Here is a 21252-nt window from a genome sequence, read left to right as displayed (position 1 = left end):
CTAAACCCAAAACCCTGAACCCTAAACCCTGAACCTAAACCCTAAACCCTGAACCCCAAACCCTAAACCTGGAACCCTAAACCTAAACCCTAAACCCTACACCCTAAACCCTAAACCCTAAACCCTAAACCCTGAACCCTAAACCTAAACCCTGAACCCTAAACCCTGAACCCTAAACCTAAACCCTAAACCCTGAAACCCTGAACCCTAAACCCTAAACCTAAACCTAAAACCTAAACCCTGAACCCTAAACCCTGAAACCCTAAACCCTGAACCCTAAACCTAAACCTAAAACCTAAACCCTGAACCCTAAACCCTAAACCCTGAACCCTGAACCCTAAACCCTAAAACCTGAACCCTAAACCCTAAACCTAAACCCTGAACCCTAAACCCTAAACCCTAAACCCTAAACCTGAACCCTAAACCCTGAACCCTAAACCCTAAACCCTAAACCCTGAACCCTGAACCCTAAACCCTAAACCCTAAACCCTAAACCCTGAACCCTAAACCCTGAACCCTGAAACCTAAACCCTAAACCCTGAACCCTAAACCCTGAAACCCTAAACCTAAAACCCTGAACCCTAAAACCCTGAACCCTAAAACCTAAACCCTAAACCCTAAACCCTGAACCCTAAACCCTAAACCCTAAACCCTGAACCCTAAACCCTAAACCCTGAACCCTAAACCCTAAACCCTGAACCCTAAAACCCTGAACCCTAAACCTAAACCCTAAACCCTAAACCCTAAACCCTGAACCCTAAACCCTGAAACCCTGAACCCTAAACCCTGAACCCTAAACCCTGAACCCTAAACCTAAACCCTAAAACCCTAAACCCTAAACCATAACCCTGAACCCTGAACCCTAAACCCTGAACCCTAAACCCTGAACCCTAAACCCTAAACCCTGAACCCTAAACCCTGAACCCTGAACCCTAAACCACTAAACCCTGAACCCTAAACCCTAAACCCTGAACCCTAAACCCTGAACCCTAAACCTAAACCCTGAACCCTAAACCCTAAACCCTAAACCCTGAACCCTAAACCCTGAACCCTAAACCTAAACCCTGAACCCTAAACCTAAACCCTGAACCCTAAACCCTAAACCCTAAACCTAAAACCTAAACCCTAAACCCTAAAACCTGAACCCTGAACCCTAAACCCTAAACCCTGAACCCTAAACCCTGAACCCTAAACCCTAAACCCTAAACCTAAACCTAAACCTAAACCCTAACACTAAACCCTGAACCCTGAACCCTAAACCCTGAACCCTAAACCCTGAACCCTAAACCCTGAACCCTAAACCTTAAACCCTGAACCCTATACGTACTATTACATAATACATTCTATTGTTTTATGTTATTCAAATATATTATAATCATAACGTGTATTATTATATATATATTTCTTAAAATAGAAGTTATGGTATTTTACAACTTATGATACATTAATTTTATTATTACATGTTGTAACGAAATAATTAATTACTACATATTTTAATAAATATATTATTATACAATAAACAAATAACGCGACATTATATATACTATGGAAAAACAAGGAATCATTTATTTTTATTTTATACGTAATTAGAAGCGTTAAAAAAAAATTCTTCATATTTCTTAAAAAGAATTTATTTCCTATATTGATGATGATAGTACGTATGAATACAAAAAAAAAAAAAAAAAAAAAGGATATCATATAAATATTGTTATTCCAATACAATTATTATATATGATATATTATATTGTTACTATTTTATAATAATACTTATTGTAAGATTAGATTAATTCATTATTATTATATTATAATGTGTTGATATATCCGTATATGGTGTTGAAAACATTTTTGTTGTTACTATATTAAATATATATATATATATATAATAAGAAATATTTTAGTGTATTATATTAGTTTATTTTAATATGGAACCATATAATATACTACAATGAATATAATTTATATGGTAAGCTGTATATTTTTAAGTGTTTTTTTTTTATGTAATTATATATATATTATACAAATAAAACAAATTTATATATACAAATAATCAAATGTGTCAAATCAAAACAAAATAAACATATACATATTATACAAATAAAACAAATTTATATATACAAATAATCAAATGTGTCAAACAAAAAAAAAATAAAAAAAATATATTATACAAATAAAATAAAAATTATATATTAAATTATGAACAATGACATTTAAAAAAAAATCAAAAAAAAAAATAAAAATAGTACTCAAAAAATTATGAATCAAATATATTTACAAATATTATATAAGAACAAAAAAACAAATAATATATATATATACAAATATTATTATACAAATATCTATTTCTTTTTTTTTACAAATATATATATATACTATGAATATATATATTTAAATTATACAAATGAATATACAAATAAAATGTAACAAAAAAAAAAATAATAAATGAAATAAATTTTTTTATATATTCCATACATCCGATATAGGAAATTCTGGTTCCAAGGATCCATTGGATGTATTATTAAGGATTTTCATTTCAACATGTACTTTCTTTGGTACATCTACTTTATTATGATCCATAGGTATATCATTCACAGATGGGTTTTCATCATTTACATCATAATATATATCATGTTCCATATCATCCAAGATAGTATCCATATTACTAAATTCCTTCTTTGGTTTTCCATCATCCATATCTATTTGTATAGAAACATCGGTATTCAACCTTTTGTTACTATCACTTGGTACATTACCTCCATCTTTTTCCTTATTCCATTCTTCATTCAATTTATCTAATAATTCCTCCTTGGTATTCCACTTCTCACACATATCTCTATGTCTATCTAACCATTTATGTAATAAATCTAATTGGTTCATAATTGAATCACTATTTGTTAATTTAGCTACATTGTTATTTGATGTATTTTTCTTATAATTTGTTCCAAATAATTCATTTTCTTTTCGTTTCAATAATTCATCATATATATCAATATGTTGATTACCACTTAATGTGTCATTAATTAAATCTATACCAGAATATACATTATTTGATACATATTTTGGAATATCATTATTAGTGTTAGTACTCATATTAATATTATAACTAATTTCATCCCCACTATATAAATTTCTATCATGAATAGAAGTAATAAAAGGTTTTTCATCCATACCATCATCTAAAACATTACCTACTATATTCATTGGTAACTCTGTTGATACATCATATTGTGGTACATCCAGTGGTTCACTTTGTATATATTGTGATACAAAATCCTGTTTCAGTTCATTCCATTCCTCATCAGTAAATTTATTCATAGGTGTATCACTACTAGGTATATCATCACTTGGTATATCTCTTTTTGATGGTTCTAGTACCACTTCGATCAATGTTTTATATTTAGGACTACCTGGTACATATATATCATTAATATCCAATTCTTCATACTCACTTTCTGATGAAGTTACATCAGTAGTATCAGAAAGAAACATATATTTATCGTCATCTCCACTAGTATCTCCTTCCATATAAATATATGTTTTGCCTTTATATCGATCACTAACATAGGGGATATATCTATTGGATGATTTCGAGGTAGGTGTTCCATAATCACCTTTATGGATGTCAAGTACACGTAAGAGGTCAACAGGTGATTTCGGTTTTTTCTATAATAAAAAATTGAACATATATTTATGTAGGATTTATATGTGTATGTATTTAGGTAGGTATGTATGTATATGTAGGTATATGTTGGGGTATATATATATATGTATGTATGGGTATGTATATATATTTGTATGAGTATGTATATATATATGTATGTATGGGTATGTATATATATGCATGTAATTTTTTTTTTTCTTTTTTTTCTTTAAATAATTTTTTTTTTACTTTTTTTTTCATTTAAATTTTAATTTTGTTGTCATTGTATAAAATTTTTTTTTTTTTTTTGTTCATACAAAATTTTTATTTTTTTTTTTTCATATAAAATTTTTATTTTATTTTTTTTTTTTTATTTAAATTTATATTTAATTTTCCTTGTATAATTTTTTTTTAATTTTTTTTTGTAAATATAATTTTTTATTTTTTATTTAAAGAAATTTTTTTTTTTTTTTTTTTTTTTGATAGAATTTATGAATTTTTGTTTTATCAAAAATTTTAATTATTTTTATTTTTATTGTTGTAAAATTTCTTTTTCTTTTTTTTTTTATTTTTTATTTTAATAACTATCTTCCTATATTCCTTTTTCTTTTTTCTTTTTTTTTTCTTTTTCAGTTATAAATACATAAATATATATAAAATATATACATATATCCAAACACATATACCCGCACATACACAACACATACACATACATATATATACTTCCATTTACCTTTAGAAAAAAATAAGTGAACGCCGCAAAACCGATACCTACCATCCAGAGGATGGTAGAAAATAACATGGCATTTTTTAATTGGGTGGATGGAAATTCTCGTGACAATCGTTTTGGTCGTGGCTCTGAAGGTGATAATGGTCCTGCTGGATCAAGTTCATCTTGATCTTCATCCTCTGTTTTTGAATCGGAGTCGTCATCATGAATCTCATCATCTAATTCCTCTTCTTCTGCTTCTTCTTCTTCTTCCTCATCTTCTTCTTCTTCTTCTTCTTCTTCTTCCTCATCTCCTTTATCTTTTTCCTCCTCTTTTTCTTCTTCTTCTTCTTTGGTTACATCATGATCTACTGGTACGGCCGATTCCTCTGTATCTATCGGTGATTTCTCTCCATCTGGTGTATTAAGATTTTTACAAAAATCCGGAGGTGAAGATGTGATAGATGTGTCTGGATCCTCCTCAGGTTCAGGCTCGGGGTCGGAGGGGAATGGAAGACAATTTTCATCAGGTCCATCAGGTTGGGCTTTACATATATCAATTTTGTTTTTAAGCTTTTCAATTAAATTTGTTATAAAATCTTCATTCTTACTTTGCTCTTGCTCATTGCAATTATTTGGACCAGTACATCCCCATAATTTAATTCTTTCTGTTTCCTCTTCAACGACTTCTTTGGCTTTAGTGGAATCCTTGTCAAAGTATATCTGATCAAAATAACTTTTAACCAAATAAGGAATACTCTCATTAACAAATTTTGGATTTTTTTTATAATGCTCTTTTATATCTCCCCATTCTGTAGATTTTTTATTTAACCATTTTTCTACACATTCCAATTTACCTTTACATCCATTAATACATTTATTTGATTTTTCATCTTTAGTTATTACACATGCTTTAATTTTGTCCTTCAATATATTATAATCGTATACAAAATATCTTAACCAACGCTGAAAAAAAACATTAAATTCCATTTCTTTATCATCATCCATATTGTCGTCAAATTCTGTAAGTTTACACTGATCTACTCCATTCTTTTTTTGGCAGTTCCATTTTTGAAAGCTCGCATCTTCAAAAAAACCCGCATTCTTACAATCATTAATAAAAACATTATTCTTATTATCTCCTTTTCGATCTAACATCAATACTTCAATAATACTAGGGGTCTTATCGTCATTATTTTCCCCTCTACTACTTTTTGTGCTATTATATTTTTCTATACTAATAGGTAGACATTTGTGTTTACTGTTCTTACAATTAACACCATAAACAGGACATGCTTTGCAATATTGTGATGAGCCAAAAGTTTCCCCATTTTTATTAAAATCTATTTTATCTTCTACATTACTGTTAATACAATACGGACTTTCATTTAACTTTGATACAAAATCATTGAATAAAGGGTACATTAGTTTGGGATTTTTATAAACTTCTTCATCATATTTATCCTCATTTGTACCATTAACAGTTTTAATTTCGTTTTCGAATTTCTTTTTTTGCTTATTAAATTCATTTCTTTTGTTTACTATCCATTTTTTATATTTTATGCATTCTTTCTGACAACCTGAACATTGTAAATATATAAAAGATTTATTACGTAATTTATCTTTATCAGTACAATCATAACCATCACCATCACAATATTTGTCACCTTCCTCTTTTCCACGACATTCCTGTTTAGCCTTTTTCAGTTTATATGTTCGTTTACGACAAAAGTCTTCAGTCCATTCTTCAAACCATCGTATAAATTGAGGTTTCTTTTCGAACTCGGACAAAGGGATATTATGTTTGCTACTTTTAGAAGTGAATTTAACTTCTTTGTACTTATATTTATCGGTAAGGTTTTTTTGCATACTGTCTTTGTCACTTGCACTCACAGAATGTGATAACGCACAAACCATCCCTTTCCAGATATCTTCAGCATATTTTTTCCACCATTCTTGACGTGAATGGCCATTAGCACTTTTTGCACTATTATTTGGGAGAATCTTATTTATATTATTTTCTACATCACCCACATCATTACCCATATCCTTCCCAAAAAGTATATCCTTATAGTCTCCAAATGTATAGAACATTTGATGCAAAAAATCATCAGGGATTTTACCACGTTTTAACTGCTCTTGGGGATTTTCCTGTTCTTCTTCTTCTTCTTCCTCGTCGTCGTCTTGGACGAATAATGGATGTAATGCATGTTGTTGTTGTGGCTTCTTTTTTTTTTCTTTATCTTTTTTAAATTTATGCCAAGAAAAAAAAGTTTCAATAGCAGCACATTTAATAAAAGCATCTCGTAATTGTACTTGTGTTACTTCACCATCACCAATTTTTTCTAAATCCTTTACATATAATCGTCGTCTCCTGGGTGGCACACATATGGCACCACTATTACTAGGTGGGGTGGTTGTAACACTACTACCGGCAGTGGTTGTAACACCACTACCACCACTTGTGGTAGGAACACATTTCCAACTTGTGGGTGCCTTTGGGCCATATTTGAGGGTACAAGCGTCTTTAAATTTGTTTGTGTCATTAAATAGTGTTGCCACTATGTCACAAGCCGGCTTCACCCCGTCTACTTTTGGTGGTGCCTCCCCCTCTTTTGGTCCCGACCCCTCCACCTTGTCCTCCACCTTGGTGTCCGGGTTTTCCGCCTCCTGGTCTTGTGGTGCCTTTTCCTCCTCCTTTGTCGTTTCCTCCTCGACGGTTTCCTCGTCCACCTTTGGCGTTTCCTTTTCCTCCTCCTCCTCCTCTTCGGAGTCGGTAATTTCGCCATTTCTGTCAGCTCGTGGTAAAGAGCGACCGAGACCACCACCTTCGGGTGCTGGTGGTGGTGGTTGTGGTGGTTGTTGTGGTGGTTGTTGTGGTGGTTGTGCAGGTGGTTGTTGTACAGGTGGTTGTTGTACAGGTGGTTGTTGTACAGGTGGTAGTGGTAGTGGGCGTTGGCGTTGGCCACCATCTGATCTTGCTCTATGATCATGCTCAATTTGGTCTTCAGCAGGTCTCGCTGGTTGAGGAGGAGGTGGAGGTGGTTGAGGTGGAGGTGGAGGTGGAGGTGCTTCCGGTTTCTTGTTTGTTTCACACTTACACGCAACTTCGTACTCATGTGGAGGATGTTTAAAAGCATATTTCTCGTTGTCCACTTTTTCTTCACCATTAGTTGGTTTATCGCCATTTTTTTTATCACAAAAAACGTGTTGTTCCTTACAATCACCAATATGTGCTTCTTGATGAATATATCCTGCAGCAGTAGAATATATGGTATTAGATCCTTTATTTTTTTCGTATAATTGTGACAAAAATGCAACGACATCATTCTCTTCTTTGACATCATCAGTACCACTAGAAGTATCACCATCATTTTTTTCTGCTTTTTGATATAATTGTTCGTATTTTTCTTTTATTTTTGTCCATTGATTTTCCCATTTTTCAATTTTTTTCCAATATTCATCACATGCTTTCGTGCAATTCTTACACTGAGGTTTATCTTTTTCACATTTTTTACTTTTATTCTTACACTCATCACACCCCTTCTGTAGTGTCTTATACGCCTCTGCCTGATATTTACAATACCATTCTGCCCATTCTGTCATCCACCTTAATCTTTGAGGGATGTAATCATCAAGTGGTGGATCTTTATCACACTTGATACCATTTTGTGGACATGTCATAGCTTTCCAAACTTTGTCACGGTTAGCAGACCACCAGTCGGATCTCAATTTTATATATGGGTAGCTGTCATCTTTATAATTCTCGACACTCTTGCCCAGGTTGTCTTTAATTTTACCAAATATTGTTTCCAAATTACTTTGTGTATTTTTTTCCCCACCATTTCCATCCCATAAATCTGTTCCTTTAATTATATCACCTAGATCAGCAAAACTATATTTTATTGCTCGACACATAGTTACATTTTCCTTAAATCCCTCTGGAGTTATTGGTTTCTTATATTTCTCTTCTATGAATCCTGCTTCTTTTTTCGCAGCAAGTAACACATCCCCCAATAGAGAGTGGATAGCATTAGGTCCTGTAAGTCCGCTGACATTAGTATTCAAATGTTCCAAGTTGGAAGTACAAAAATGTTCACGTCTTGGAGGCAAGAAAACATCATGTGGGTGTTTTTTATTTATGTCTGTCCCACTTTTCCATCCGTTTTCTATCTTAAACATCTTATCATAGCCATCTTTTCCATAACATGGCCGTTGTGAACGACTAGTATTACGATTGGAATGTTCGAGACTTATATCACATTCATTATTCAACGTATTTACTTTACCGTTTTGGTAATATTGACCTAGTTTTGCATCTGCTGTCAAACCAGGTACCTTCGTTACACGATCGTGTGTTTCCCGTTGCATCCCTTGCGCCACGTCCTCCACACTCACGATATGAGTACCACTCTGGTCTTTACGAACACACGGATTTGGAGTAGAAGGAGGTTTTGGTTTTGGTGGTTCGTCTTCTTGTTCTTCGCCTTCATCATCTTTTTTTTTTTCCGTTACTAATTCCGGCTGTCTGTCCTTGCATTTACATGCTGTATCATGATCATGTGGTTTATCCCTAAAGGCATAAGTGGGATCGGCCTCTGTATCACTAACGTCACTACCATTTTTGTTTTTACAAAATTGTGTTTGTTTCTGACAATCACCAATATGTGCTTCTTGATGAATATAGCCGGCAGCGGTGCTGTAGGGGGTGATCGTGGTGGTGGCGGTTACCCTAGTGGCACTACTACCATCAGCACGTTTAACACGATTACGTGCGGCATCACGTTTAACACGTGCGATAAGAGCTTTAACACGATGAGTGTCAGGAGGGGGACCTTTTTTGCCACCATTTTGTAGATATAAATTGTACAAAAAGTCAACGACAGGTTTGTCTTCCTCCTGTACTTCCGTATTATAATACCCAGGACCACCATTAATAGCAGTAATTCGTGCTTTTGCGTATAACATTAGGTATTTGTATGATATTGCATCCCATTGTTGTTCCCATTTTTTTATTTCTTTATTATATTCTTCACATGCTTCCTTGCACGTTGCACACTCACCACTCCCTTTCGTACATGATTCCCCTTTTCTCATACACTCCTCACACACCTTCAACTTGTCATACAACCTTGACTGCTCCTTGCAATACCATTCGGCCCATTCTGTCATCCAGCGTAACCTTTGAGGGATGTAGTCATGTAGCGGTGTATGATCACTTTCACCACTACATGGGTTGTCGTTGCCACACTGCATCGCCTTCCACACTTGATCACGATTTGCTTCCCACCAGTCTTTACGTAATTCTAAATGTTTGGTTCCGGTATATTTTCCTTTGATGTCTTTAGGAAGTTGCGCTTTAATTTTATCAAATATTGTCACCAAATGATTTTGTGTTTTAATCTCTCCACCATCTTTATCCCATAAATCTGTTCCTTTAATTATATCACCTATATCGGCAAAACTGTAACGTATGGCTCGACATATACCTTCCTTGTCATTTTTAGATTTATAGTCCTTCATTGTATGTTGTGCTTGGTACTTTGCTGCCAGAAGTACATCTCCCAAAAAGGAATGATTAATCTTTCCATTTTTAACATTCAGAATTGCTTGATGACCACCATTAATTAAATATTCCAAGTTTGATGTACAAAAATGTTGACGTCGTGGTGGTAAATAAACATCAGTTGCTGTAGCTATTTTTTCCCCACTCTGCCATGGTGTTCCTACATTAAACCTTACTTTATTATTATCTTTTCCATTACATGGATTTAGTGAATTACTGCGAGCATTCGAATGCTTTTCATTTATTTCACATAATTTTGTCTTGAAGTCATCTGCTTTACCTCCACGATCATATTGACCTTGTGACGCATCCCCTTTCAAAGCACTTCTACTACCGCGCTCATTCAATTGTATATATGCCTTGCGTTTATAATATTGTGCGATTTGTTTCACAGTCGCAAGTTTCTTACCATGAGGTTTAGCACACGGGTTTGTTTTGCGATTCCTTGAAGTTTCACATGCTTCGTTTGTATTATTGTCTTTGCATATTGTTGCAGTTTCTTTTAAGTGATCTAACAACACTTTTATTGTATCTTGTGTATTTCCTGTACCTATATTCTCCTTGGAAGAATCAATTTTGGTTCTTAAACTTTCGATAAGTTTATTCCATTTGGTTTCATCTTTGTTAAGCTTATCCATAACTTCAAAAAAAAAACCTTTAAAAAGACCATTAAGTTTATTATAATAATTATGCGATGTTCCGTTTTTATTTTCGAATACATTCTTCACATTTTTCCACTCATCTTCTTTTTTTTTCACCCATTTGTCAAAACATTCACAATTTTTGTTACATTCTTTATTACAATGCGTGCTTGTATTATCTATACAATTATTAAGTTCGTTTTCCCACTTTATACTGTCTATTAATAATTTTCTAACCCACACATAAAAGAATTCATCAAATGATATTATTTTTTCCTCGGTTATATTGTTTCCACTATTTTTAACCATTTTACATTTATTATCGTCACCATTTTTATAATAGCATTTCCATTGTTCATAGTTTTTACCCTTGTTATTAGATGAATCCGTACAAAATTCACTTAATCTTTTTGTTATTTCACCTTCTTCATTACCACTATAAAGGACAATAATGTCAATAGGCTTCACACCATGTGGAGGTTCATAATTTATCTTTTTTCCACAATTGATATCATCCTTCTTTTCTATACATGTTCCACTAGAACAATCGACACCACAATCGGGACATACTTGGCAATAATCTGAGCGATAAAATGTCCCTTTTTCACCAGTCTTAATAAAATCAATATTCTCCTCTTCTGGTTTTTGTTTTTTGCAATACCTTCCTTCATTTAATAAATTTATAAATTCGTCCACTGTGTTATATGTCTTTTCCTTAAGTTTATTATAAAAATCTTTATAATATCCGTTATTAATACTACTTTTAGGTATACCTCTGTTAGTTACATATGCTTCTATTTCCTTTGCATATTTTTCTTTTTGTTTACGAAATGCTTCTCGTTGATTGCCTAACCAAATTTCATAAGGAAAGCATTTAAACGAACAGTTAGTACAATCATTACCTCTACCGAAAACTTTTTTTTTCCAAATTGTTTGCGTACAATCAAATCCATTAAGACTACAATATTTTCTCTTTTTCTCATCACGACACGCGTTTTTAACATTTTCTAATTTAATTTTTTTTATTCTACAAAACTCTTCTGCCCATTCCTCAAACCATCTTAAAAATTGAGGGACGTAATCTAAATTGGTAAGTGGATCACCGTTTTTATAATGACCACAATATTCACTTGAAAATGAGTGTTCTTTATCGCTTGGTTTTATGAAATATTGAGCTTCATATGGTGCATTGCATGTTAAGGCTTTCCATACATCTTCTCTATTCGCATTCCACCAATCGTCCCTTAATTTATAATAATTTGGAGCGTCTTTTTGGTAGTGCTTCTTTAATTTAGGATCATTTAAATTCTCATATATTTTGTTAAAAATTGCTCTTAAATTATTTGATACTTTTTCTTTATAATCACCATTTCCAAGATAAAGATCTTTTCCTCTGATAATATCTCCTATATCTGCAAAACTTCGTGCAAGGGCAGTACATACATTGAACATTCCGCTATTTGCATAACTATTCACAATAGATTCACCTTCATATTTTGCTGTAACTAACAAATTTCCCAATAAATCATCAGACGTTTTTATATAATTATCATTTACCTGATGAAAAATATAATCACATAAATGCCTCCTGCGATAAGGAGCACATGCACCATGTTCCGTTTTATTACCAGTTATTCTACTAATACGACATTCTGCTTCACCTTCATATGAAAAACGATTTCTGTTCCTACCTGCACAGGGATGTCTATATGTATTGTCTCCACTCCATATGTTCGAATGAAACCTATAATCAAGATCACAGGCACTTTTATAGTAAGGTCTTTCTTTAGAAAAAGGGTGATAAAATTTGGCATTTCTCAAATTTCCTTTCAAAACGTTTCTATGTCTTTTTACATCTTTTGTTGCTTTCGCTTTTATAAGTCTTGCAACATTTTCCAAAACATTTCTGGCACTCTTGTAACTTTCATTTATAAAAATTGGATCCGGAGTCGCTGGTATTGCATTCCCCATTTTTATAATAAAATATTGAAATATTATATACTAAAACATTATTATATATATTATTCATACTATATACTTTATGAACATATAATAAGCCTTATAAATACAGAGAGAAAAAATGTATAATTATTGTTATGTACTACATAACCTAATATTAACACTTAATACTAACAGCATCTTACATAATAAAATATATCACCTACAACAAATGTAATAAATTGAATATTTTTTTCGATACCAAAGGTTTGCCATTATATGTATAATTTTTTTATGCTATATTTTATTCAATAGTGCTAAGTAGTGTATATATATATATAATTTGATGATAATTTATGGTAAGTTTATTATATTGAAATATACTGTATTCTTTAAATATATATATATTAATATTGTAATATCATAATATTATTTAACGATATCTACAAATTATTGTAGTTATATAATATAAATATGATATAAATAACATAATATTATAATAAAATAATAAATGAACTTATCATATTATTAAAAAGAATCATTTATGAAATATTTATTATTCTTTACATAATATTCATAATAATATTTTTCTCGTACTATTGTTTCATATTATTATTAATTATATAATTTATAAAATTATTGAACATATATTATTATAAAATACGTATCATCAATTTATATATATCTAAATTATATCTTTAATTGTATTTTTATATTTTATAATTATTATTTTACTTAATTTTTGTGACAATAGAGAAAATAGAACCATGTTTTTTTATCTATCTCTATTATCTATAATATGTATCCATATATAGATTAATACAATATAGAACTGAAGATTCATCATATTTCTAAAAATATTATATCATCTCTTATCCAAATATAATAATATAATAAACTCGGAAAAAATAAATAATTTATAAATATGACAAATATATATATGTAATTATGCTATTATTAAAAAAATATATATAAATGTATCTATCCATTTTATACTTATCTAATAAAATTATATATATCACATTATATAGATATATTTTTATTTTCATAAATAGTATAAGAATTATATATATACTTATGAAACATATAATAATATAATAAGTTAATATATTAACATTTATTATATATTATTATTATTAATTTTTATAATATATATACATAATAATAAAATAATTAAAAATAAAAATGACATACATATTTTTGGTTTTTCCTCATTGATATAAATATTGTAGTTATAATTATATAAATGGAAAGTATTATATATATATATATATATATATCTATATATATATATATATATATATATATATATATTTACTGCTTTATAATAGTTATAGAACTATATATAATTATAATGTAATATATTATTATGTTAATATTCAATAATATATATATATAATTATTCCATACTATCTATAAATAAAATTGAAATTACGATGTGTTAACAAAATTATTCATTTACAAAATGTAAGTATGTGTTGTTTACTTTATATAATATTACAGAAAGTTCTTTTCTCATATGAACCAATATATTTTCTTTCTGTCATTATTTATAATATATTGTTTACATTATATATTTATATATATTTTTATTTATATTTTTTTAAATTATACATACTATTATTATTATAGAAAATAGCTACCATTTTAGAAACAATACGCAAACGATTATATATATATATAATATTAGTAATTGAACATAATAGAAAAATATATTTTTGTTTATCGTATTTATTATGTAAAGTCGTATATTTCTTTTCAATATATATATAATAATAATAATTAACATAATTTTTTTTTTATTTAAATATATATAAGTATATTATTACAACTAGTAATCCTACAAATATTATATCAAGAAATTCTAAAATAATATATCTACAATTTTAATATTTAATATAATACATATATTATCAAAATATTACAATAATTTCTATATTATGAATAGTATATATTTGTATAACGCACAACACTACATAAAACTATACAATAGTATTTTATTAATCTTAATAATTTCTTTTTTCTTTAATTTATTTTTAATATTATATATAAATATTTTTTTTTTAACGTAATATAATTTTAAAAATATATATATATATTTATATTTATATAATTTTAGATACATTAGAGAGAAACGTATAACATACAATAAATTTTAGAACAAAAGAAAAAAAAAAGAACATAAATACTTTGTTAAAATATATTTGGTTTAATTATTATTATTAAAAAATATATATTGTTTTTTTTACGTTTAATAACAAATATTATGATATGCAATGATTTTTATATGACAGCAATATAGTTAACATACATGTTGCAATATCAATTTCACTAATAGGTTTTTCCAAATTGTAAATTATATGTGGTATACACGTTCAACAGCCATTAATTTACACATATGTATATATTTTACAACAAAAAAATAGAAGTTCTTACTAAATCGTAACGTATTTTTGAAAAATATTAAAAAAACCTTTTTAATTGTAATTTATCGTATGATATAAAATTAAATTTTATTAAAAATTAAAATTCAAAATTATAAAAAATGTAATATATTTTGATATATTATATTTTTAATTTTTTTTTTTTTTTTTAAGGTTTTAAATAAAAAGGCAAATATGGTTCCATTATAAAAAAAAAAAAAATTATATATTTATATAATGGGAAAATAATTGTATATTATGTTATTAAATGTATTATAATAATGTTTTATGTTAAACATATTTGATGTATTTATAACACAAAATAAAATATTTTATGTGATTTTTTTAGTTATAGTTTTTATCATAAAATAATATACGTATCACAATAAAAAATGAAAATCCATTATACTAATATATTATTGTTTCCTCTAAAATTAAATATATTGGTAACATTATGTGATAAATAAATAAAATATTCATAAATATAATTATTATATCTATATGACTTATATATATAGTTTAAATATACATATTTATTATAAATATATAAAATCATAAACTACAACTAAACATTACATATATATGCCACCATTTTTTATAGGTATATAATCAAAGGAACTATTACATTACACCACCTCATATACAAACTAACAGATCTTTATGTGAATGTGAATTATATGCACCTGCCAACTATGATAGTGATCCTGAAATGAAAAGGGTGATGCAAAAATTTCATGATCGAACAACACAAAGGTTTCAAGAATACGATGAAAGGTTGCAAGAAAAACGACAAATATGTAAAGATAAATGCGACAAAGAAATCCAAAAAATTATATTAAAAGATAAATTAGAAAAAGAATTAATGGACAAATTTTCCACGTTAGACACGGATATACAAAGTGACGCCATTCCAACATGTATTTGTGAAAAGTCGTTAGCAGATAAAGTGGAAAAAGGATGCTTGAGATGTGCACAAAATTTGGGAGGGGTTGCACCCGGTTGGGGTCTGCTCAGTGGTTTTGGCTATGTGACATGGTCACAATATATTTCCGGAATTGCTGCAAAAGCTGCTGCAGATGCAGGTCTTAAGGCAGGTGTAAAAGTAGGTTTGGTTAACGCTGTCAAAATAGTAACAAATACATTAATTGAATCAGGAGGTGAGATACCTATAATGGATTGGGAAAAACTTATTATTTTTGGTGACTTTTCTGATGGAGTAACACTTCATGCTATATTTAAAAACTTAAATAATATGATGAATTGCCATTTAGATTCTGGAAAGTATTCTCAATTTTCTATGTTCGTACAAAAATTTGCTAAAAATTTTAAGCCAATTACTGCAAATTATTCTAAAGAAGTAGCAGAAGTCACAAAAGCGGTTGCTGATGCTAAAACCGGTGTATTGACAAAAGCAGGCAATGCAACTAGTAGTTTATCTACTGGAATAACTGCTTCCATTATTGCAATTGTAGTAATCGTTTTAATTATGGTAATTATTTATTTAGTTTTACGTTATCGACGAAAAAAAAAAATGAAGAAAAAATTGCAGTACATCAAATTATTAGAAGAATAGATATGTGACTTTTGGTATTTTTTTATGTTCCTAGGACGTTTGGTACACCTATTGTTTTCCTTTGAATGTACCATATTTTTTTCACCATTATAAATAACTATATTATTTTTATATGTATGAAGTGTACACATATATTGTATTTTCTTATGTGTCAACTTTTTGGATTATTTATTGCATTAATATACTATTATGTTAATTTTTATTTTTTTTTCAAAGACTTCTATTCTTTAATAAATCATATATATTTTAAAATATATATTTATTAAATACTAAACTCATAAGTGTAGGTATATATAATTGTTTAGGAAAATAACATATGGCATGTATATATATATTTACACTTCTTTATAATTGTTATGGAACTATATCTAATCATAACATAATATATTATTATATTAATAATCAATAATATACATATATGTAATTATCCCATACTATCTATAAATAAAATTGAAATTAGGATGTGTTAACACAATTATTAATTCACAAAATGTAAAGATGTGTTGTTTATTATATATAATGTTACAGAAGGATCTGTTCTCATATGAACCAATATAATTTCTTTCTGTCATTATTTATAATATATTTTTTACATTATATATTTGATATGTTGTGTTGTGCTTTTTATTTTATTATTTTTTTTTTTTATTTTAAATTATACATACTATTATTATTATAGGAAATAACTACCATTTTAGAAAAAATATGCAAATATAATATATATATATATATATATATATATATATATTAGTAATTGAACATAACAGAAATATACTTTTTTTTTATCGTATTTATTATATTATATAAAGTCGTATATTTCTTTTCAATATATATATAATAATAATAATTAACATAATTCTTTTTTATTTAAATATATATAGATATATTGTTACAACTAGTAATCCTACATTTATTATATCAATAAATTCCAAAATAATATATCTACCATTTTAATATTTAATATAATACATATATATTATAAAAACATTACAATAATTTCTATATTATGAATAGAATATATTTGTATAAAGTACAACACTACATAAAACTATACAATAGTATTTTATTATATTAATACTTTCTCTTTTTTAAAATTTATTTTTAATATTATATATAAATATATATTTTTTTAATAGAATATAATTTTAAAAATATACATATATATTTATATGTATATAATTTTAGATACATTAGAGAGAAAGGTATAACATACAACAATATTTAGAACAAACTAAATAAAAAAAAATATATAAATACTTTATTAAAATATATATGTTTTAATTACTTTTAAAATACATATATTGTTCGTTTTACATTTAATAACACATGTTATGATATAAAATGATTCTTATGTAATAGCAATATTGTGAACATACATGTTACAATATCAATTTCACTTATATGTTCATCACCATTCTAAATTATATGTGGTATACACGTTCAACAACTATTACATTACACATATATACATATTTTACAACAAAAAAAAATTTTACAATTTTTTGTTACTATATAATAACATGATTTTGAAGAATATAAAAAAATATTTAAATTGTAATTTATCGTATGATATAAAATAAAATTTTATTAAAAATTAAAATTGAAAATTTTAGAAAATCTAATATATTTTGATATATTATATTTTTAATTTTAATTTTTTTTCTTTTTTTTTTTTTTTTTTTAGTGTTTTAAATAAAAAGGCAAATATGGTTCCACTATAAAAAAAAATATATTGGTATAATGGGAAAATAATTGTTAATTATATTATAAAAAAATTGTAATAATATTTTAGGTTAAATATATTTAATTTATTTGATAAAATAAGTTATATATCAATTATTTTGTTATTATTTTTATCATAAAATAACATAAATATCACAATAAAAATGAAAGTCTATTATATTAATATATTATTGTTTGCCTTTCCATTAAATATATTGGTAACATTGTATCATGTATGAATAAAATATTCATAAATATTATTATAATATAAATATATATATATATGTTAACATAAATTATATATAATAATTATACCTATATATCTATATAAACTACATGCAGCCACAATATACATATATATATATATAAACATAAAAATATACATATTTATTACAAATATATATAAAATCATAAATTACTACTAAATATTACATATATATACACTTTTTTTATAGGTATATAATCAATGGAACCATAAAAGCACCACACATCATACACCAAAAGTACCAACTACCAGGTTATTATACGAATGCGAACTATATATTCCAAATTATGACAATGATCCCGAAATGAAAAGAATAATGCAACAATTTGATGATCGTACATCACAAAGATTTCACGAGTACGACAACCGTATGATAGAAAAACAACAAAAATGTAAAGATCAATGTGATAAAGAAATCCAAAAAATTATTTTAAAAGATAAATTGGAAAAAGAATTAATGGAAAAATTTGCTACATTACAAACTGATATACAAAATGACGCCATTCCAACATGTGTTTGCGAAAAATCCTTAGCAGATAAAACAGAAAAATTTTGTCTTAACTGCGGAAAAACTATGGGAGCGGTTGCGCCTGCTTGGGGTCTCATTAGCTGTATAGGGTATGTGGGATGGTCACAATATGTTGCTGCAAAGATCGTTGAAGCAGGTATTAAAAATGGTTTAGAAGTGGGTTTGCTTAAGGTCACGGAAGCAGCAACAAGTATGTCACAACTTACTGCATCTGATATACCTAAAATCACGATAGAAAAAATGCTATCCTCAGGTACGTTTACTGATAAAATGACTTTTTCCGATATATGCAATTACATAAATACTATAATGTCTTCGGAATTAGAATCTAAAGGATATACTAAATATACCTTCGCACTAGAAAATATAGCAAAACCTAGTAAAATTAAGTATCACTATTCTAAACAAAGTGCAGATGTTTTAGCAGCTATTACGGAAGGTAAAACAGCTGAAAGTCTTAAATTATCACCATATACTAGTATATTAACTAATACGATTATTGCTTCCATTATTGCAATAGTAGTTATAGTTTTGGTTATGGTAATTATTTATTTAATATTACGTTATCGTAGAAAAAAAAAAATGAAGAAAAAATTAGAATATATGAAATTATTAAAAGAATAGATATTGTGCCTTTGATATTTTTGATATGCAATTTTGTATATAGATTACTTCTAATAGAATATAACATGCTTTTTATCATTATTATTATAAATAATAATTATATTCTTAGACATATTAAATTTTTATATATAATATATTTTGCTATCTATATATTCACATAAATATTTATTTAATTATTTACTTTCTAGCCCTATTTTTTTTAATAAATAATGTATTTTTTAATATATATATATTATTTACCTCACTTATATAAGTATTTATATAATATATATATATATATAATTTTACTATATTATATAAAAACGTAGTGTAAAATATATTTATTAAATTCTTTATATCCGTCGTTTTATAATAGAATATATAATAAAACAAATATAAAATATATTATTTAATAATATATAATTATTCGTGAGTATCCATTAAAAATTTCAAAATTCAATTCCAATAGTATCAATGTATCTATTAATTTATGAAAAGGGTTAATCTGCTATTTATTACACATAATGTTAAAAAACGCCTTTTTATAAAATAAAAATAAATCTATTCGTATCATGAAATTTATCTTATTATAACAATATTTTAATGTTCTCTATTTCCGTTGTTTTTTTTTCGTTCTTGTTTTTTCGGTTTTTTCAAGTTATTATTTTTTTTTCTTTTTTTCTTTTTTTTTTTTGGTTTATTTTTATTATTTTTTTTTTTCTCATAGATAATATCATCATCATTATATTAAATAATTTCATTTTTTGAAATATTATGAATTTTTTTTTAATTTCCTAATTACATATATAACAAAAATACGTGATTCCTTTTTTTTTCCATTAAAAAAAATGTCGCGTTACTTGTTTAATGTATAATAATATATTTATTGAAATATATAGTAATTAATTATATTGTTACAACATGAAATAATACAATTAAGATATTATAAAATACTATAACTTCTATTCTAAGTTATATATAATAATAATAATAATAATAGTACATATTATGAATATGATATATTTGTATAACATAAAACGCTAAAAAAGACTATACAATATATTATCTAATAATATGTATAATTTCCCAATTCATTAATTGTTCTTTTTACTTTTGTTTTTGTTTTCTAATAATATTAAATATAAATATATTTTTTTCATAATTATATGAATTAGTATTTTAATTATAAATGAATATTTTAAAAAACGTCCAAACATTTTTATATAAAATCATAATAATAATATTGATGCTAGTAATAACCTAGATAAATTAAGGATAAACGTATGTCATACAATAAGTATTAGAATAAAATAAAAAATTACAGAAATACCAAAATAAAATTATTTTTTACTATTAATTTAAAGTTTTTTTCATATTATATATTATGATACAGAAGGTCTATTGTAAATTGTATTATATAATTGAAATGATACCAAGTTTGTGTTGAAATATGTATTTAATATATATATCCTTATAAGTTCTTATATAAGTATTGTACAGCTTTAACAATTATTTCTCTACATATTTGTATATAATTTACTGCATAAAAAAATCAAGTTTTTTGAAACTATAGTTTTACTTGTTATTAACATGTATAAGAAAAAAAAAATTAGTATTACCATTTATCGTATGACATAAAATTAGAT

General features: G+C 27.0%; 3 protein-coding genes across 3 annotated transcripts; 2 read left to right on the top strand and 1 right to left on the bottom strand.

Moving 5' to 3' along the window:
• Positions 1–2454: 2454 nt before the first annotated feature.
• Positions 2455–12524, bottom strand: PF3D7_1150400 (erythrocyte membrane protein 1, PfEMP1; the record flags this gene model as incomplete). Its single annotated transcript, XM_001348140.1, has 2 exons — positions 2455–3660; positions 4371–12524. The coding sequence occupies 2 exons, from the start codon at positions 12522–12524 to the stop codon at positions 2455–2457; spliced, it is 9360 nt and encodes a 3119-aa protein (XP_001348176.1).
• A 2782-nt stretch (positions 12525–15306) lies between these two features.
• PF3D7_1150300 (rifin) lies at positions 15307–16487 on the top strand (the record flags this gene model as incomplete). The annotated part of the gene is made up of 2 exons (XM_001348139.1): positions 15307–15360; positions 15516–16487. The coding sequence occupies 2 exons, from the start codon at positions 15307–15309 to the stop codon at positions 16485–16487; spliced, it is 1026 nt and encodes a 341-aa protein (XP_001348175.1).
• A 1886-nt stretch (positions 16488–18373) lies between these two features.
• PF3D7_1150200 (rifin) lies at positions 18374–19627 on the top strand (the record flags this gene model as incomplete). The annotated part of the gene is made up of 2 exons (XM_001348138.1): positions 18374–18427; positions 18665–19627. 2 exons carry the CDS (start codon positions 18374–18376, stop codon positions 19625–19627), a joined length of 1017 nt encoding a protein of 338 aa, XP_001348174.1.
• Positions 19628–21252: the final 1625 nt, after the last annotated feature.

Source organism: Plasmodium falciparum (genome assembly GCF_000002765.6).
Source record: "Plasmodium falciparum 3D7 genome assembly, chromosome: 11".
Taxonomy (NCBI): domain Eukaryota; phylum Apicomplexa; class Aconoidasida; order Haemosporida; family Plasmodiidae; genus Plasmodium; species Plasmodium falciparum.
This window is presented reverse-complemented; position numbering and strand designations above follow the sequence as displayed.